General features: G+C 38.0%; 1 protein-coding gene across 4 annotated transcripts in view; it reads right to left on the reverse strand.

Moving 5' to 3' along the window:
- The window catches only part of unc5db (unc-5 netrin receptor Db), a 302,793-nt gene that overhangs the window by 4,285 nt on the left and 278,831 nt on the right, over positions 1–19,677 (reverse strand). For 3 of the 4 annotated variants that reach the window (XM_086076348.1, XM_086076346.1, XM_086076345.1), the window contains 3 exons: positions 16,825–16,974; positions 10,450–10,614; positions 5,627–5,805 (listed from right to left, as the gene is read on the reverse strand). In XM_086076348.1, the coding sequence (XP_085932474.1) occupies positions 5,627–5,805; positions 10,450–10,614; positions 16,825–16,974 (494 nt within the window). The remainder of the gene's footprint in view (positions 1–5,626; positions 5,806–10,449; positions 10,615–16,824; positions 16,975–19,677) is intronic. The other variant, XM_086076347.1, reaches the window with a different exon arrangement.

Here is a 19,677-nt window from a genome sequence, read left to right on the forward strand (position 1 = left end):
ACTGGCTGGCAAGCAACACAATCCTACTATCTACACTTGTGCTCAGAATAATAGCAGTGTTAAAAACAGTAGGTCATGCTCAGAAATCCTTATAATGGTTGTTATATAGACACTCCATGCATGCAAATACATTGTGAACATGGCACATTCTACTCCAAATCAGAGCATGCAAGAACACGAAAATGAATTCTGTCACATAGTTCATCATTCAATTCATAAACATCAGAACTTGATTGACTCAAACAAGCAAAACAGATGTCAAGCTCACGGGATTCACAAGGAAAGCAAATTACAATATTCAAATGTACGTGTCTTCATGTGCAGTAGTCAAAATGGATTTGTGTGCATGGAAAAAAGGGTGTAAGAATATTCAGCACATTTTAAAACTAAATCGAACAAATCAAAACTTTGCGACGATTCACAATAGAGTCCAAGTGTTCCGCCTGGGGAAGATGACCCTCCATTGTCAGCTTTCTGCTTGGTAGTACTTTGACACTTAACATGTTCTTGAACCTTTGCAAACCAAATTCATGCTTAGTTTATTCTGACTTGACTGTTGCCACCACCACCCTGGAAGGAGTTTTGTTTCTTCACATTACTCATGTGTTTAAAAACTTCTGTTATTTTGCTTTGTGAACTGATTCTGCCGCTTTTTTTCTTCTTCTCAGTCCTAAGCGCAACAGCTGCACTTCTGTAGCTGCTGTATAGTGAGTATGTAGATGACGTGCTTATCTGCTCTACCTGTGATAGATGATCACTAAATGGTGTTGGATGCAAAACTACATTTTGCTTGTTTTTATTTGTTATAGAGAAAGCATGGTTTAATCTACTGTTGTGTATACAGTGGTACCTCGGAGTTTGAACATAATTCGTTTCTGCAAAGTGTTCAATGTCCGAATTGTTCAACCTTGGAAAAAAATTTCCCCATAGGAAATAATGTAAATGCAATTAATCCGTTCCCAAGCTCCAAAAACAGAAAATTCCTATTTTAATTTCCATATTTACAGTACAGTACAGTATTTAAACAATAACAAAATACCTTACCTTTTTTTGTTGTGGTGTGATGGCATCAGTATACTATATAAATACTATGTTAATTTAGTTCAGTGCTGAGTTTGTGTATTTTACAATGGGCATATGTTAGACTACTAAGCGGTCCTTGCGTGCGTTGTTTAACGTCAGGCACGTTGTTGAACAGCTAAGGGGGGTCCTCGTGCCAGTATTTACAGAAGTAGTCACGGTAGTTACAACAGCGCGACAATCTTCTTCCTAATTTCACTGTGGTTCGTAGCACTGTACGTTTTTCTGTGCTGCCACTGGCACTGTTGTCTTTCTTTGAGCCCATGGCAAAGAAAATTGTTGTGGAAAAATCAAAATGCACTCACAAATGTATGGAGCACCTCCGGTAGTATTCACGCTCTGACTAGAAATGAGCAACGCATCGTCTCAACTACCGCAACGTGAGCATTCGGCTTTGCTCGGCTACCCGTTGTCAAGGTACGTTAGGCTTAGCTTGCTTTGCTTGGGTGCTCGAACTCCGAAAATGAGTTCAAACTCCGAGGCATTTTTTACTCAGATTTTTTGGTTGAAGTCCGATTTGTACGAGTTCCGAGACGTTCAAACTCCGAGGTTCCACTGTATCATGTTTGGTAACTTCCATCTTGATCTTTTATGTTACATCTTTTTAACAGCTAGCTGAGATGATCATGATTTAATTCATTTTCATAAATTTAGTGCACTTGCAACTTGACAGAATGTTAAAATTTCCACAACTAGTATCTCTCGAATCTGTGACGCTGACCCTCCTGTCGGCAAAGCAGTCCTGAAAAATGACAACATTCAAACATAATTTGCAACTGAATTTCTATTGGACCTAGACACTCATTTTAAAATGACAAAAATGTCACCAAAGCTTGACTATTGAAATAATGATATCTTGTCTCAATGTCCTTACTAATTGACTTACTAAGTGTGAAATCTGGGCCTGTTCAAATAACACTGATATACTCACAGGAAGCCATGACTTATTTGTGTTTAAGGAATCACAACAGGGGCTTTATTGCACCTTCTGCTACCTAATGGAAGAATATTATTCTGGATGCTATCACTAAACGTCGCTAACATGAATATGGTATATTTGTAGATATTAAATAATTTTGGGAACATATAAATTAAATTGGCTAATTTCTTGTGTCAGCACTGATGACCTCTTATGGCATGGCACTCCTAGCTGGGAATCACTTTCCTGTTTGTTCAATATTGCAACATAAAAGAGCAAGCTATTTTCAACACTTTATATTGGTCAATGATTTGTAAAACACCTACACATGTGGACCGGCCACTTTATATATTTATTTATATTTGGCGTTTCAAGCGATTACAATTTTTACTCATAAATAATCGTATGACTTCAATAGTTAACTCACGATTAATCACAAATTTGATATCTGTTCTAAATGTACAATATATATTTTTTCATACTCTTGTTACCATAAAAGTGGAAGAAAATGTTAAACTAATAGAAATATGGAGGCATCTTTTAGTATTGATACCGCAATTTCTAAGTAATTCATAAAATTGAGTTAAAAATGAGATCAGTGTATTTTACTTTTCATATTAAGAGATATCTAATCTTTAACATGACGTAACTTGTGAAATTCTGTAAATTTTTTTAAATTGTAAAAGACAACTTGTCCCCACTCTTCACAAATATATGCTTTATTATCACATTTATTACAGCTAAATTTGGCGCGCACATGTCTACTGCGTTGCGACTGGAATTCCCTTAAAGGAACTTTATATTAACTCAAAATTAACACACTAATCTTGACAGATGAACAACATTCTTCCTCTCTCAATCAGTGCATGCTAGTCCAATGGCGGATACTACAAGAATATTATAGAATATTAATACCACTTAATTTACTAGTACCACTATCCCTATTTAATTGTACTTTATTGACCACTGCTGCTGTCTTTTTCTTGGTCAATCCACTCTCGTCAGATGGCCACCTGCTGCTGAATACTGATTCTGTTCAAGATTCAATGATTTCTGATTCAGTGTTTTTCTTTGCAAAAATGGTTAAATGTGCTGCTTGTGTGTCTTTACTGTATAAGAACGATATTCCAAACCCATTTCCATATGAAAAGTGCCTTGGAGCTTTACGATGCTGAGACGAGGACAAGGTGGGTTCCCAAACCATAAATTTCAGGGCACCTTGTTCAGCTTGACACTGAATAGCTTTTATGACTGTGGCTGTATTAGTGTCATTGGCATGCGGCAAATGAAATTTGGGGGTGACGAGACTCAGTGATGGCCACGTGTGATGAATGAGAAGCCCTCTGAGCTCTCAAATCCACCAAAGGTGAAATGTAGAGCCAACCTGTGAGGACCTCTGAACATTTTGGCTCTTTGATTTCCAAAAGAAAACCAAACATTTGTAATTGATTGTCAGGTGATAGCACTGGGTGGACATAACTTCATTTCAAAGGTAAATAAAGTTGATGTGTCTATTCTGCACCTGGCCATTGACCAGTCCAGGGTGCAACCCGTCAGCTGTTGAGGACAAGCAGTACTTTATCATTTTTCTGTCAGTGCTTCTGCAGAACCACTTATCAGATGCAGATTGTGTGATTTTTACGACCATGGAGTACATGTTTCAGATGATTTCGCCAGCAGCCTCATCTTTTTTTCTTTTTCATCTATGTACGTCTTCATCCTGCAGTTTTCTCCCCCTCTTATGATATTGTTCATCAGCACAAAACTGCTAATATATATATTTTTCCACGTGCAAATAATCTATGGGACTCTCCCAGAATATAAATATAGAGGTGGACATTTGCATAATGGGTGCTCTACACGTTTAAATGATGCAGGTGGCATAATTACAGTGGGATCTAATTTCCAAAAGGATTAAACATGTTGATCATTATATGCAAATCAACCTTTTAGCATTGATAAATCCAGCTCTAAACAGCATGTATGAGAACATATAAAGTTTTACTTAAAGAAGTTAGACCTCAATGGGCCTTCAGATTTAAAAAAATAAATACTAAATCGATAAAATTTAATTAGTGGTTTAATATAATAAACAACAACAGAACAAACTTATTTAAAATATGCATGTCCCACAACACCTTAAATATCTATTAAAAAAAAACTACACTTGAACCCTTCATGAGAATTAAAAAAAAACATAAACAAGAATATGATGTCTTAACAGGAGGAGAAAAGCTGTATTGCTTAGATTTCGGAGTGGTCGTCCAACTGAAGGAGCTTGTTGCCATGCCAATGAATGTATCATGAAAATATAGTCCAGTAGGGGTCAGTGTTTCACTGCAGCTCATTAACTTTTTGCCTTATGTCTCATCAGGTGCGATCCAAAGCCGCCACCCAGTGTGGAGAGGAAATCGTATCTAGATAATTTGGAACCCCAAAGGACTCCAAGATAGTGGCCCTTAATGAACCCCGAGCAGGAGATTAGAGCCACCACAATCTCACAGAAAACATTGAGGAGCTAAGTGACCTTAACAAAAGGGTCTCTCCCCATTTGTCACGCACACCCAAACGCACAACCATATCGGTGCATTCTGTAGTTTTGAATTACACTTACTTGACATTTCATCAGGCACATACCAGTCATACTAAATGTTGAGGTCGTCATTAACATGATGCTTGATATTTTAATTGGACTTTACAGTGATGTACAACTGCACTTAAATCATTAACTACATTTCAGTCAAAAGTGGATTTTATTATGTTTTTGATACAGAGTTCATCTTGCCTCTTAATAGATGATACCCAGCCGGTGTCCTGTGCGAGTCATCTGATCACTTGGTGTGAGACAAAAAATCCATCCATTCATCCATTTTCTATACTGCTTTGTCCTCTTTAGGGTTGCACATGTGCAGGAGCCGATCGACTTTTCAGTGATAGGCTACCCTGGAGTGGTCACGGGCCAATCGCACAATCAATATTGCAATATATTGCATCCTTATCTTTTACTGTACAGTATCAATGCAACAGCGTGAAATAAATACTGTCACTGTCAAACAGAGAAGATCGCTTAATGAGTCTACAAGTTAAAGTGATCTGAAAATATCTGTGTTCTCTCTATATTATATGCACTCAACTGTGGAGGACCAAAACTGCCAAAATTAAAAGTAAATAAATGACTAAAAGTGGGCGGCACGGTGGCTGACTGGTTAGCACGTCCGCCTCCCAGTGCAGAGTACGTGAGAACGAGTCCGGGCTTCGGCCTTCCTGGGTGGAGTTTGCATGTTCTCCCCGTGCTTGTGTGGGTTTTCTCCGGGTGCTCCGGTTTCCTCCCACATTCCAAAGACATGCGTAGCAGGTTAATTGTACACTCCAAATTGTCAATATGTCAATAAATAAATATATATATATATATATATATATATATATATATATATATATATATATATATATATATATATATATATATATATATATATATAAAAAAATTATATAGATATATATATATATAAATATATATATATAAGACATATAAGACTTTGAGATATTCTCATCAGTGAACAAAAGTTTTAAATTTGACCGAATCTCAGGCAGAGTGTGCATAGAATGCAAGAGAGGCAGGTGGCTCACCGATCTAAGTGGAGTTTGTGGGCTAAGAGTTGCCAGTCCTTGCCCTTGGCGTTGGCAGTGTCAAAGGTGGCGCAAATCCTCTGGTGGATGGATAAGGGGATTTTGAAAGCCTTGGGCCCCGTCTGAGAGGTGATGGTGCAGTCTGTCTGCATGAAAATTGGAACCAATTCCTTTTCAGTCTAGGGAAAAAAGTCGAGGCAAACATTTTTTAATCTGTTAGTAAACCAGATATGTGGGATATATTTTTTTTAAAGTCACAACATTACAACAACATATGCGATGTATCAAATGCTTTGTACACATGAAAGACATAATATAAACATGATTTCCCATTTCTTTGTATTTTCTCTTATTCAGAAGACAACATTGTAAAAATCATCCTTTTGGTCATATAGTTGCACTCCTGGTCTGGAATCATGGGACTTATATCTCCTCGCAAGTCACAGTAAACATGCAGAACAATTCATGTCACAGTAAACATGCAGAACAATTCATGTAGTATGACTGTAGCATACCCACGTATGCAAACATTCCATTTTTCCTGTTTCAACCGACCAAAACCACCTGCATTTTTCTAAATATAAGTAGGAATACTTGTAATTGGTACACTGTATAACAATTCAACAAAAAATATTTACCCTCTACAAATAAATTATATTTGTTCAAAACTATATACTATCAAATTGGATGGCAGAAGGTACAAAATTAACCTGTGTCTATCCATTTTAAGTGACATTTTTGTTTGGTGATGCTTGGTGAAGGGGAAGTCAGGTGAGGTTTTTCTTTACAATAATGTATTCTATGCGCCCCAACTTGTCTATACACGTCATTCTGATTGATTAATATAGCATTTGTGGTGGAATATGAATAAAGCATCAAACTCTTGCTGTGAACGTAAAATGACATCACAATTGCTCAAATAACAACCAATCACGGTGCACCTGTTTTCTGAGTTTGGTGGGTCGTAACGAGTTACAATTACTCCGTTACATTTACTTGAGTAACGTTTTGAATTTTTTTTACTTCTAAGAGTAGTTTTACCACACAATACTTTTTACTTTTACTTGAGTAGATGTGTAAAGAAGTAACACTACTCTTACTCCGCTATATTGGGTTACACTAGAGTCGTTACCCGCCGCTCCATTCATATATTAGATTTACCGTATTTTCACGTAAGCTCTCCGCTTGACTGATCGTGTGGGAGCATTTCCGCGGACACTAGTGATGCGACGTTCACGAACGAATCGAGTCTTTTGAACGGCTCTTCAATGTGACGATGGGAACAGAGTCTTTATAGAGAACCCTTCAACCCCACCCCCTCCCCCGCATGCCACGTTCGCTTTTCGAGGGAGCGTCATCTTCGCATATTGATGTCAATCAAACAATTTACTTGTAAGTGGGTCGTTAAGCTCTGAAACAAGCAAAAAGAAAAAGAAAAAAAAGAGGACACTGCTCATTGCGCATGCCTGCTTTGGCACCATAGCAGAAGTTACAGCACAACAAGCTCAAAAAGTTTTTTTATTTGTTTATTTTATGGTTTGAAGATGCCACCATTTGCACATAATTTTATGTTTTTGTCTATCTGATGACATTGTTTAAAAAAAAAAGACTTCATGTTCAAGCAGTTACTCAGTACTTAGTATTATTTTCAGCAAATACTTTTTTACTTGTACTTGAGTGATTTTTTGATGACTACTTTTTACTTTTACTTCAGTAATATTATTTTGAAGTAGCGATACCCTTACTTGAGTACAATTTTTAGCTACTCTACCCACCTTTGGTCACGAGCCATTCGCAAGCTGAGCTGTGAATGGTCGTTACATAATGCTGCATTCGAGGATGGCCGGAAGTCGGACTTCTCCGAGTTCAAACCAGGAAGTGTGTATGGGAACGCCCCCTTGAACTCAGAAATTCCACTTGCAAAGTCGGGAAAAAAAGTACCCTGACTTCACTGACTGACTTCAATGTGATGTCATTCTACAATGGCGACCATCATGGAAACACATACCGTGAATGGTCAAACATAATTTACTCGAGTATAAAACTAGATAGCTTTCTTCATTTATAAATATTTGATATAACTTCAGGTAACACAACGTACGTGACAGTATGCCGCTATTTCCCTGCATGAATTTATACGGTGAACTACTGAACTATATGGAATTCTTATAAAATAAATGAAGCAAAATTGTGAGAAGGCAAGTTTGCTGGAGGTGAAAATGTGTTTTGAGGACCAAAACAAAATGCAATTTATTACTATCCGCCAATTGGTTGTTTACTTTCGCCTCGAATGCTTTCAAGTGGAACTAGAAAAAAACAAATAAATCCGACTTCCGACCTTCTTTGGATGCAGCATAAGCCCTGAGCAACTGTGATGTAATTTTTAGTTGACAGCCAGTGGCAAAATGGCCGCCCCTGAAATGGATAAAAAAATGTCATATTGCAAAAACGCAATATTTTTCACAATTTAGTTACATTCATTGGTTACAATAGTTTTTAGACTAGTGGGGCTGCACTGAACATATTATTGTACAGAATTTTTTTGACTAGACTTCCACTTTATTTTATTTTATTATTTATTCAAATTATTTTCTAATATATCAATAGCATACGTATAAATATATCTATAAAAATATATTTTCCCCATTAGATAAATTTTTTGTCTTCGTTATTTCATTGATGCACAAACATATACATATCATCAAGATAAAAAAATTAATATTTTTTGAAGCAGTGTGATGATGTTAAGGTTAACTCTTTGACCGCCATAAACGTTATATAACGTTTAGTAAAAACATACGGAGGGGCGCCGAGGACGTTAAAAGACGTTCACTATGTTTTTTTTGGGAAACGGGTGGAGGAAAGCCTTGGGCAGCTGTGCTGAAAGTATCAAGCAGATCTAGTTAGTATAATGACTCGTTTTCGCCCCTAGATGGCAGCGATGACTCTCTTTGGACAAGATTGGGTGGGCCGCCCACCGTGGGTGTCAGTAGAAGACGTGAGGCGGAGCTAGAGTGTTGAGGGGACAATGGCTGATGATGCAACAATGGCTGATGAAGCAACAATGGCGACCGGTTGCAAGCAGCTCACGCTTGAGCATTTTTTTCAAAGACGGAAAGCATCGATCAATACTAAAAAGCGCATTGATGTCGACGATGATGATGACTCCGAGCTTGACGCCAAAGTTGGAAGCCTTGACGCGACCGTTATGATCACGTAGTAAGCCTCACCGGCTAGCGCTGCTAACGCCGGAAAACGCGCAGCACAACCGACCGGGTACTTCTGCACAAGCGGACATTCGATCGGGCGATGGATGCATATTCATCGGAGGAGCGGGTACAGTCTGATCACGGAGAAGACACTGGTTCTGGACTACGATGCCACCATGAATGGAGTGGATAAGATGGATCAGAACATCTCTTACCACCCGGTATAGCAACTGAAGGACATGAGGAAGCCAGACGTAACACCACCGTAACGTAACCGTAGCATGATCCTGATAGTAAACTTGATAGCAACACACACTGCAGTATATACTTGCTATTCCCCGGAAAAAACGGCCGGCAAGAAAGTGTAGCTTCTGCACGCGAAGAGGCAATCGCAGTGAAACTAATCTGTTGTGCAAATCCTGTTGCGTCTCCTTGCACGCAGGGGAGTGTTACACAAAAAGAAAAACTGTCGTTGAAACATTCACATAATTGTAAATAGTACCACAGTTGCACACATTTGTAAATAGTTTGCCAAATTGTTGTCAAATTGTTACACTGTTGAATGTAAATAAACGTATTTTGCTATCAAAAAACACTTTTATACGTTTTATAGAAGTAAAGCACTATTTAGGTGTTTGTGGCATCATTCATGGACAAAAAGAAGTGTAAAATTCACTAGAGTGCATGAAATATCGTTTCACTAAAAGCTTGATTTCTCCGTATTTTGGTCCAAAACAAGCGCATTTGGATGAAACTAACCATTTTCTATTGTTGATTACTAAAGAACGGAATAAGGTTTTCTGATGAAAGATGAAAGTTCAATCTTTCATTTGGTAGTATGTGTGTTTCCATAGTCCAAACAGAAAATTTTCTGTGGACCTTGAAAGATCAGTCAAAATGCTTAAATCGGCTGGCACTCACAGCATCCCTTTTCTGAAAACGTCTGGCAGTCAAAGAGTTAAGAATGGGCATTGTGGCTTGTCTTTTTTTTGTGTGTGACATAGCTAATATAATTAACATATACCGGTAACTAAGCTAAGCGGCTCCACCACTATTGTGGGTGGAAAAAATACAGTGTTTTGTTTGTCACATGTGACAAAGAACACAACAACTCAGAGAGTTTAGTCGTGTTGAAGGCCTTGGGGCAAGATAAGCATGAAAGTGATTGAGTGTGAAAAAGCACTTGTGAGCAGACGAGTATCACTCTCTCCTCAGCCTAAACATCCTCTTGACAAGGTGCTCTTGAGTAAGGATTTCAAACTCCTAGCTGCTCCAGTGGAGCTGCTCAGCCGCTGACAGAAGACGGTTGTTACTCTGAGAAGCTCCCACCAGGTGTTTGTGCATGTGAATGTGAAAGCAGTTATTTTCTGGACACAGTGTCTCTCTGAATAAAGATTACCGTAGTAGGTGCTTGAAAATGGCTAGACTGTTGTTATGTATATACTATACAATTTTGGGGGGGAATATAGTGGTGTCCTCACTCTATTAATACATATTGCATGCTCAGGAGAGCTAGTCCTGCTGACGGTGGACACACTGCAGGAAGGTTAGACAAAGGTTGAGCAAGAAAGTACACTGTCCGTCTCTCGCCCGCACGCAGCCCAAGTGGCTCACCTTGCCAACAGCTGTGTAAACCTGCAGAATCTGTTCATGGCCTTTGACCTGCCGTACGCTGATTTTGCAGGAGAGCTGGGTGGTGGCCTGGTTGTATCTCTCCAGAGAGAAGGCACAGTGCAGAGGCTGCTGATTGCTGCACCACACTTGGGGGAAGGTGAATTCCTGCCAGCAACATATACAGTACAGTACAGTATATAACAGCGGTATGCCAAAAACATGACTCAGCTATCAACGTCAACAGTTGCCACTCTTATACATGCACGTGCAGAAATGTGAGATGTAAAAAAAAAAACACACACCAAAAAACAAACAAAGCTTGCTGTAAGGGCTGTGCAATTACTCATAATTCAATTACAATTTCAATTATTACACTCCACAATTACAAAATCAGCATAATCATAAAAAAAGATTATTAACCAGTTACAATTTTCGAGTTGTTTAAATTTATACATTAAATAAACAATAAAATGTTTTCATCCAAAAGGAACTTACATAATTATAGTGTTTCAAATAATTTTAATTGTCTTAATATGTTTTTACATGTTCTTGTTTTGTACCAAAAAATAAATGATCATCCTAATTGTGATTTAAATTATTACCAAAATAATCGTGATTAATATTTAATATTTTAAATATGTATATTAATTAAATAATTAAATATATTTAAATATTCTCATATTTAATTAATATTTTCTTTGTAATCGAGCAGCCTTAGTTGCGGTTGCAACATGTTTTGTCATTAAATCAGTTAATTAAAATTGAAGCCTTTATTTTAATTAGAAATGCACAGCTTATCTGGCACACAATTCTAAGGTTTGGGGTTCAAAACTCAGTTTCAAGTTCCCCATGTCCCATTGAAGACTTGAAATTGTCTTATGAAGTGTAAGGGCCCTATTTTTGTAAACAGGCGCTCGTGTGCTCAACGTACAAACGGAACATTAGCATCCAACTTTGTTTAGTGTACAGTCCACCGTAAACATAAAATTTTCGCAACTGCTTATAGCGTCCCGTGTGTTGAATTTGACCTGGGAGTCGATGAGGTTCACGGCTCCCATGTGTCGAGCCCAAGAATGGTGGTGCAAGTGGTGTAGGGTAATTTTAGAAGACTTGACCAAGGCAGACAGATTTGCAATTTTGTGTGGTGGCTGTCATAGTGTTTCATAAATATGTGTTTCATAAATATGACAATATCATGGGATAATCCCTCTGAATCATTAAAGAACGTAACTCATGGAACCAATTATTATCATTATCATCTAGAAAATATTTCAATGACACCCTCCTGACCACCAGTGTTGGGAATAACGGCATTTAGTATAGTTTAGTATATCGTATCGTATCGTATCGTATCGTATCGTATCGTATCGTATCGTATCGCATCGTATCGTAAACTAACGGCGTTAGGTAAGTCAGTTTTTTTTTTCATGAACGGACTAATTTAACTAATTATTCTCCCCATATTTGAAATTAATTTATTAGTTTTACGGCTCAAAGTAAGCTACAGATGTTGTGCAGTCGTGTTGCTCTTTTGCGGAAATCTTGCTCTGAAATGTCAGTTGCGCGCAATTAGAGGCAATGTTGTTGTCGGACCTTGTCACAATAAAAGTGTCTTGACAGCGGAAATGTATAGTGACTTTTATTTTAGAGGTGCCGCAGGAAGCATGTCATGACGTGACGGATGTGTCTCGCTTCTTGCAGCTTGGAGTGATTGTAATCAGGTACAAAGGGCGGCATAGCTCAGTGGTAGAGTGGTCCTCTCCAAACTGGGAGGTTGTGCGTTCGATCCTCAGTCCTTGTGACCATGTTGAAGTGTCCTTGAACAAGACAGTAAACCTGAATTTGCTCTCAGTGGAGCTGGCTGGGAGAACCCTGCATGACAGTAGCCAACCACTGGTGTATGAGTGTGAATGTAAGACTTTGTAAAAGGTTGTAATTCCGCAGTAATGTACTGTAATATCACAGTAATTGCTTTGCCGCAGCAGCTGTGAAGTTACAGTTGTGCTTTTACAATAATGCATTGTAATATCACAGATGTGAAATTACAGCAAATTGCTGTGAGTACATTTCACAGTACTTTATTGCTGTAATCCTTAATGTGAAAGTCATACAAAACCTATCCAATTATTTGTTGTGGAATCGTATGTAGCATGCACCAATCTCATATCTCGATCTCAGCGAGTCAATTCCTGCTCCCACAAAGTGAAGCATTTGTGTGCTCTTTCACCGCCCACATTTTACGCTGCTAGTTGGCTGTGTTCCATCCCACAATGGCGTACATGCAGGCGTATATGCCCAATTCTACCTGTGCAAATTCCAGGAAAATACCAAAAGAAAGAAAACTCCACCCATGTCCACAGTTAGACATTACAATAGTATGTAGTAGAGTTTCAGACATCATGTGACCATTCCTGAATACAAAGCACAACAAACAAACAAAAGTATTTACCTCAAAATCTGTGTGGTGGGAGGCTACCTTCATGCAGGTTAACATCTGCTGATTCAACCACTGTGTGCCAAGTGCCAAGTGCCCAATCGTATCCTTTGCCATCATTTTAATAATAAATAACTACTGTATACAATCAAGCTACACTTACACGACAAACTGAATCAGTAATTGACTTACCTGATATGAAGTGGTTGGTACACAGGTGATAACCACCACTATGAGAAGCATCCCAATTCTCTGTCTTGTTCTTGACACTGTTCATGGTTGCTAATGCTAACGGCTACGCCTTAGTTCCTCTTTTGGTAACCTGTAGAATGCTCACCTTTCTTGTTTTGCCTCTTCATGTTGTGACACCCTGGTGCACAACAGCGGTCTATGATTTAAAAAATGTGACATTTGCGTTTACTCACAGTAGCTGGCGTTTTTTCTATCAGAGCAAAATGGCGGTGTTTTTAACGTCTGGAGCTCTATGGTCAAACTGTAATAGTGAAAGTGAGTGTGAATGTTTGTTCGTCTACATGTGGCCTGCAATTTTATTGGCTGGCAGTAGTGTTAATTTTATCAGCCATTTTAAAATTTAGTCTCAGGTTTCAATCACGCTTGTTAGTTTTTATCAATAGTTAGTCAACCTCATCCCGTTTTTATTTAGTCCACTTTTAGTCAAATATAAATCTAGTATTTTAGTCTTTATTTTAGTCCAAGAATTTTATTCTTCTAGTTTTAGTCAACAAAAACTGTCAACGTTTTAGTCTAGTTTTAGTTTTTTGTTTAGTTTTCGTTGACGAAATTAACACCAGCTGGCAGTCGGTCCAGAGTGTACTGTGTCCCTCATCAATTGAGGACAAGTGGTATAAAAATGGATGGATGAAGGATGATGCTAAAGAGAAAAGGATTTGCAATTTGTGACTGTTTTACTATTTACATATGTGTGTACAGTATAGCTATAAGGGTCCGTTTTTAATGACAGTTGAAAGATTGATTTCAGCTACATTTAATTTCTGGAGAACCAGCACATCTCTTCAAATGTCTTTGACCTCTTCTGGATTCTATCGCTGGCAAATCTGCATATTATTATGTGAGCTGTCAGTTGTTCTCAAAGGAGACAGTATTTAAAGTGTTGACCTGCGTTTCTGATGAAGACCTGACCCTTATGATTTTGATCTTGACTGCACGGCACAGCACAAAGCAGCAGATAATATTCAAGGAGAGGTAGGGGGAGGTGTGGAGTACAGCCGAAAAGCTTGGATGCTCTTCAGCACTAAAAGCTGACTTGACGTATGCCACAATGCTCGGCTATTATTCTACACCTGCTCCACCAAAGCGAGGCGTGCCTGCTTTCCGGAGGCTCTCATAAATAAGGCTGTTGAGGAGGCGGATGACTTTGAAAGCACAGAGCTTTCGTCCTGCATTCACTGGATTTTTTGAGTCAGGATACAGCTCAGCAGTGCTGCAAATTTCTTCCACAGGTTAAAAAAAAAGTAATAAATAAAACAGTGGTGGGTGACTGCAGCAATCTGTCCTACTTATTAGATGCCGCATGTTTCTGATGCTGAAAAAGGAAAGGTGGGTAAAAGCAAGAGTCATATTGGAGCTGGAGTTTTCAGCGATTCAGTTGTTAAAAAGTGATAATCACAGCCAGTCCAAAACCACATACAGTTTATGGAAGGAAATACTGATTTCTCCCAATTTATGCTTGTTCGTGTGCAGTATGCACCAGCATTGTCATTGCAGCAAGCAACGTCCTGAATGCCTCAGCCTTGAACAATCATCAACATCTAAACATCACTTACAATTTTGCATTCAAAAGTGTTTTAAAGCCTATCAAACTATACAGCTCTGCTCAATTCATTTGCTCCCAAAAACGTATAAAAACCCTTTTAAATATTGCTATGGTCTCAAAAACGTATTTATACGTTTTTATGCTAGAGCATACAGTAGACTTTGATGCAGCCTCTGACCTGAAGAGGTCGCTTAAAGCAATAGTAGTTATTACTAAAAACGGCCAGCAGTGGCAAAAGAGTATAAGAGATCAGCCAAGACCATGTTGCAACAAGCTCTTTTCACCAGTGTTTTCAACAGGTTTGTGAATAATGTAAAAACGTAGCTATATTCTAATGCAAATTTCTGCAAAACAGAAACCGGTACAAATATACATTTTTTTCCTAATGAAAGAAGAGACTCTAATCTTTCCATGTTTTTATAGCAATATAACACAACATTCTGTGGGCCTTGCAAAATCAGTCAAAATCCAGTAAAACAGCCAGGAACGAAGGGGCTTGCTTCAGTGAAAATGGCCGGGAGTGAATAAGTTAATGTGTCCATTGTGGCAACAACTAATCTTGTCAGCTATTATTTTCCACAACTGTATTTTTATTTGGACAGCAAAAAAATACAGCTATCAATGCAAATTCAATGAACTTAAATTCAAAAAGTGGGTGCCTTGCACAAGAGCATCTCAACTGTAGTAGGACACAGGAAGTAGTATCCCACTGCCATCTTGCAGAGACACCACTCTATGCTTCAAAATATCGTTTGATGTTTAAACAGCTTGTTATTGCTGTCAGATTTAGTTTTCTTTCATTCTATCCATTGTTTTCTTTTGATATCATTGACTGTGATTACACTCAGGGTAAGACAGCAGGAACTAGCATCTGCTGAATAAATTGCTGACAAAACGAGTCTGAGTGACTATGCAAATAAAGAACAGCTGGAAATGTTATTCTTGGTCAGAGGTGAGGTGTATCTTCGGTGTATTATGACCATTTATCACATTTTTAATGATACATTTTGTGAAGTCAAACTAGCAAATTGATATTGCTGCCACAAGACTAGACAATGCATATAGTGTGAACACAAACTGCTTTACAATTGTATTAGACCAACAACCAATGTAAGATCTATGCCACAACATTGGTAAGAACATTTTAAATGTTTGTCATTGAATATAACATTTTCTAATTTACTGTTTTGCAAAAACAAGACAAAAAACAACAACAGAACAGTTGCATATAATCATTGTTTCTAATATAATAATAATAATAGTAATAAATATTATTATTATTTTTGTGTTTTTATGACAGGTGGTCAAAATGAATTTGTTGAGCACCAAATATACCCATAGACTAAAAAAGCAGCAAAAGACTATACTAGAATAGAAACACAGTAGGAATATGTTTGCAGTCTGAGGGACTACATCAGTACTTAAGTTGTCATTTTGTCAATTTATTCTAAATGTTACATTAATGAATAAATAAATTATGTGACGTGTTAAAAAAAAAAGGTTTTGCACTATTGAGGAATGAACCTGAATGGAGTACCTTAGGCACAGCATCATAATTACCATGCGGTCCAATCCAGAATAGCAATGAATTCAATTCCATTTCCTGTAATTCAAAGTCAAATTCATCCACGAATTGAATTGAATTCTGAAAATCAGAATTTTGCCCAGCCATGATAATTACTATACAGTACTGTATACCAGTGATTCCCATCCGCTGTGCCGTGAGCGCTTATGAGATATGCCGCAAGAAACGATCCAATCACCAATCATTGCACCCTGAGCCCTATGCTTACATCATGCTGGCTTTTTGATGACTCCGCGGGCTAAAAATGAAGCCGGCAGGTTTTAATATATAGCATTATCTATTCGAGTGCCCTGCCCGCAGAAAATAGCGGCCACTGCAATAGAAATGTTTAAACCTCTATTTATTATTATTATTATTATTTGGTTTTAAACCACACCTAGTATGCAGCGAGACTTTTGTCCTGCCTCAGTACATATGGATGTTATTCTGTTTCAATGCTACTTTTGCTTTGTTTTTGTTTGGTGATGTACCATGGCATTTTTTCTCGTTTAAAGTATATGCCTTTGCTCCATGAAGGTTGGGAAACAAAGCAGTATACTTGTCAGTTACACTGATCATTACCTGACAGGTGGTAAAGGGTTTGATGCTCCACAAGAACTGGGGGACATCCTGGATAGACACCTGTAGGCTGAAGGTGTTTGCTTGAAAAGGCAACATCTTTGGCTCCTCGAGGAGCTGACCCCCTCTGCTCTTCTCTGCTGCAACCACTCCCTAGATGGCAAAGGGAGGGGGAGGGAGAGGAAAAGAAAGGTAAAGAATAATTTACATTTTGCATACCTGTACGTACAAACACCTGTTGCTAACCCTTTATTGATTTATTTGAACAAGGAACGATTGACAGGTCTCCACACAAGTCCTCTATTAGTGTCACAGTTACAAGTATCAACACAGCAGAAAGAAGTTGCATTTGATGGAGTAGAAACGTGTGTCAATGGCAAACATGTCTCCCAAATTGAATTTCTGATGACAGATGACTTGTGTTGTCGCTTGCAAGTGATTATTTATCATCACTGTTGAGTGTCCCAGTGGGATGGTTTCATGTCTTGCCTGTCTCATCGAGCATCTTAGGTCACTCTGATTGAGAGGCGACACATGAACACAGAGGGATATCTATGAGAGTGTACTTATTTGTTGTGAAGAATGTGCTTGAGGCAAATTGCATATTGCCATTTCACTGGGCAACTTTTGACAAGCCTTGTTTGAAAACACAGAAGTAACAGTAAGCGACCTGGAACATAGGGTGTCTCATCTGCCTGGACTATCTGGACTCGTTTTCTGTTTTTCCCTGTAAAGCATGCACTAACCTTTGGTATGTCATGACTTACTTGAACAAATCTGAAACGGTCAAAATACCACAATTGACATTTAGGCAAATGTTTTGTGCACTTGCCGTAAAAATGGGCACGTCTTTATTTTTGTGCTGGTGCATGCCTAGTTCAGTGTGTTTGGGAATTTGACATTTTCTTTTACGTGCCCCTGGCGCACCTGACAATTTGGTGGCTGAAATTAGACTAAACTTCAGACCAGGGGACACCAGGTCTAAGTTGTGGTGTTACACGATTTTGGTGAATCTGTTCAGGGCACAGGCAGACAGATTATGAGCCACACAGTCATCAGTGATGATAGTAATCCACACATCCATTTTCTGCATATTTTCATTGTATTTTTATCTGAATATCTTAATTATACTGCCCTCCTTGGCTGCGGCACAGAAAGTCAGCTTTTGCTTCCGTCATGTCAAAGATCGTGTACTTCTCGTTCACCAAATTCAAAGGGAATGAAAGACGACGCTTCCATAAAGCTAGTCGGCTGTGTTCACTCCCACAACAGGGCAAACTATCCATTTGTATTTGCAAACGTTTGTGAAAATCATCACCCTCTTAAAATAACTGCATAAGTAATTTTTTGGGGCAAAAAAATAATTTTTTTTGCCTAAATCATCTCCTCATGATGCAAAAGGTTCATTTTAATTTGGTGTGTTTCCTGAAAAATCTGAAAAAAATGACTTAGGCAATTATTTTAATAAGAAGGTATTGAAATAGCAAAAGAAAGGAATGGCCTCCCGTTAGCATAGCTAGTTAGTTAGTTTGCTTTGCACTAAACTTGGGTTGGGCACGAAAATACAATGCTTAGAGTCAACTGTCCCTAAACTGCTGTTTGGAATTTTCCTTGATCCCTTTTAACTAATTTGCTCCCAAAACGTATAAATGCATTCTATTTAAATATTACCATACTCCTAAGACATATTTATGTATTTATTTTATTTTATGCAAGCGCATACAGAAGGGTTTGATGCAGCCTCTGAATGGAAGAGAACTCTTGAAGCATTGGTAGTTATTACAAAAACGGCTAGCAGGTGGCAGCAGAGTATAAGAGATCAACCAGGGCCATGTTGCAAAAAAGCTCCTTTCCCCAGCGTTTTCAACAGGTTTGTGTATAATGTCAAAACTTAGCTATATTCTAATGCTAATTGCTACAAAACTGTACTTTTGTACTGAAAGAAGAGACTCAAATCTTTCTTTTGGTCGGTTACATGTTTTTATAGCAATAGAACATAATATTCTGTAGGCCTTGCAAAATCAGTCAAAATCCAGTAAAACAGGAGCGAAGGGGGTTGCATCAGTGTAAATCGCGGGGAGTTAATGAGTTAAGCAAGGATTTAATTTGCCTTACACACAAATGTACATACTGTAAATTAGACAGACTGGGAACAGGTGCTATTAATTGATCTATTGTTTGCTCTGTAGAATTATTTGAGCAAAAGACAGATAATGATTTTGTGATTATTGATGCCATTTTTGATGGCATAATTTTCAATTCAGCAGTCCTGTCAATAGAAGCAGAAAAGAAAAATACTCCAGAATGTCATAGTTTCCTAATGAAGATTCATAAAGCAGTAATGAGTCTGGCCCATCCACAGACTGGTTATTTAATGGAATAAAAAGCGGGTCTAGTACATTTTTGTCACTGAACCCTAAATTAATTACTTAAAAAAAAGACCTGATCTGCTATTTCATATATCACATAAACAAATGTGCAACTTTATGAAATAAAAAAATAAATAAAAAAAATCCCCAAATCAAAACAGGTGTACCGCAAGTATTATTGAGCAGTTTCTTAAACAAAATAAATTAAAATGAAATAAACTGTATAGAACAATGCTATTGCCGACAGAATATAGCATACTGTAAATAAATTACATAAGAATCTACATTCCAGCCACCAAATCTTAACGTGTCAAAAATATTGAAGAAGAAGATTGAGAATTCAACACAACAGAACCATGCTATCTATTCATATTTGAACAGTAAGGTTGGCAAACAGCCTGCAGTGTGGTAAAAAAAAAGATTCTAACACAATCTGAATGGTGTAGCCTTGAAAATCAAGTTAAGGTTGAATAGCACATTTGTGTTT

Source organism: Leptonotus elevatus, chromosome 5, assembly GCF_054856555.1.
Source record: "Leptonotus elevatus isolate MCC_2025b chromosome 5, RoL_Lele_1.0, whole genome shotgun sequence".
Classification (NCBI taxonomy): Eukaryota; Metazoa; Chordata; class Actinopteri; order Syngnathiformes; family Syngnathidae; genus Leptonotus; species Leptonotus elevatus.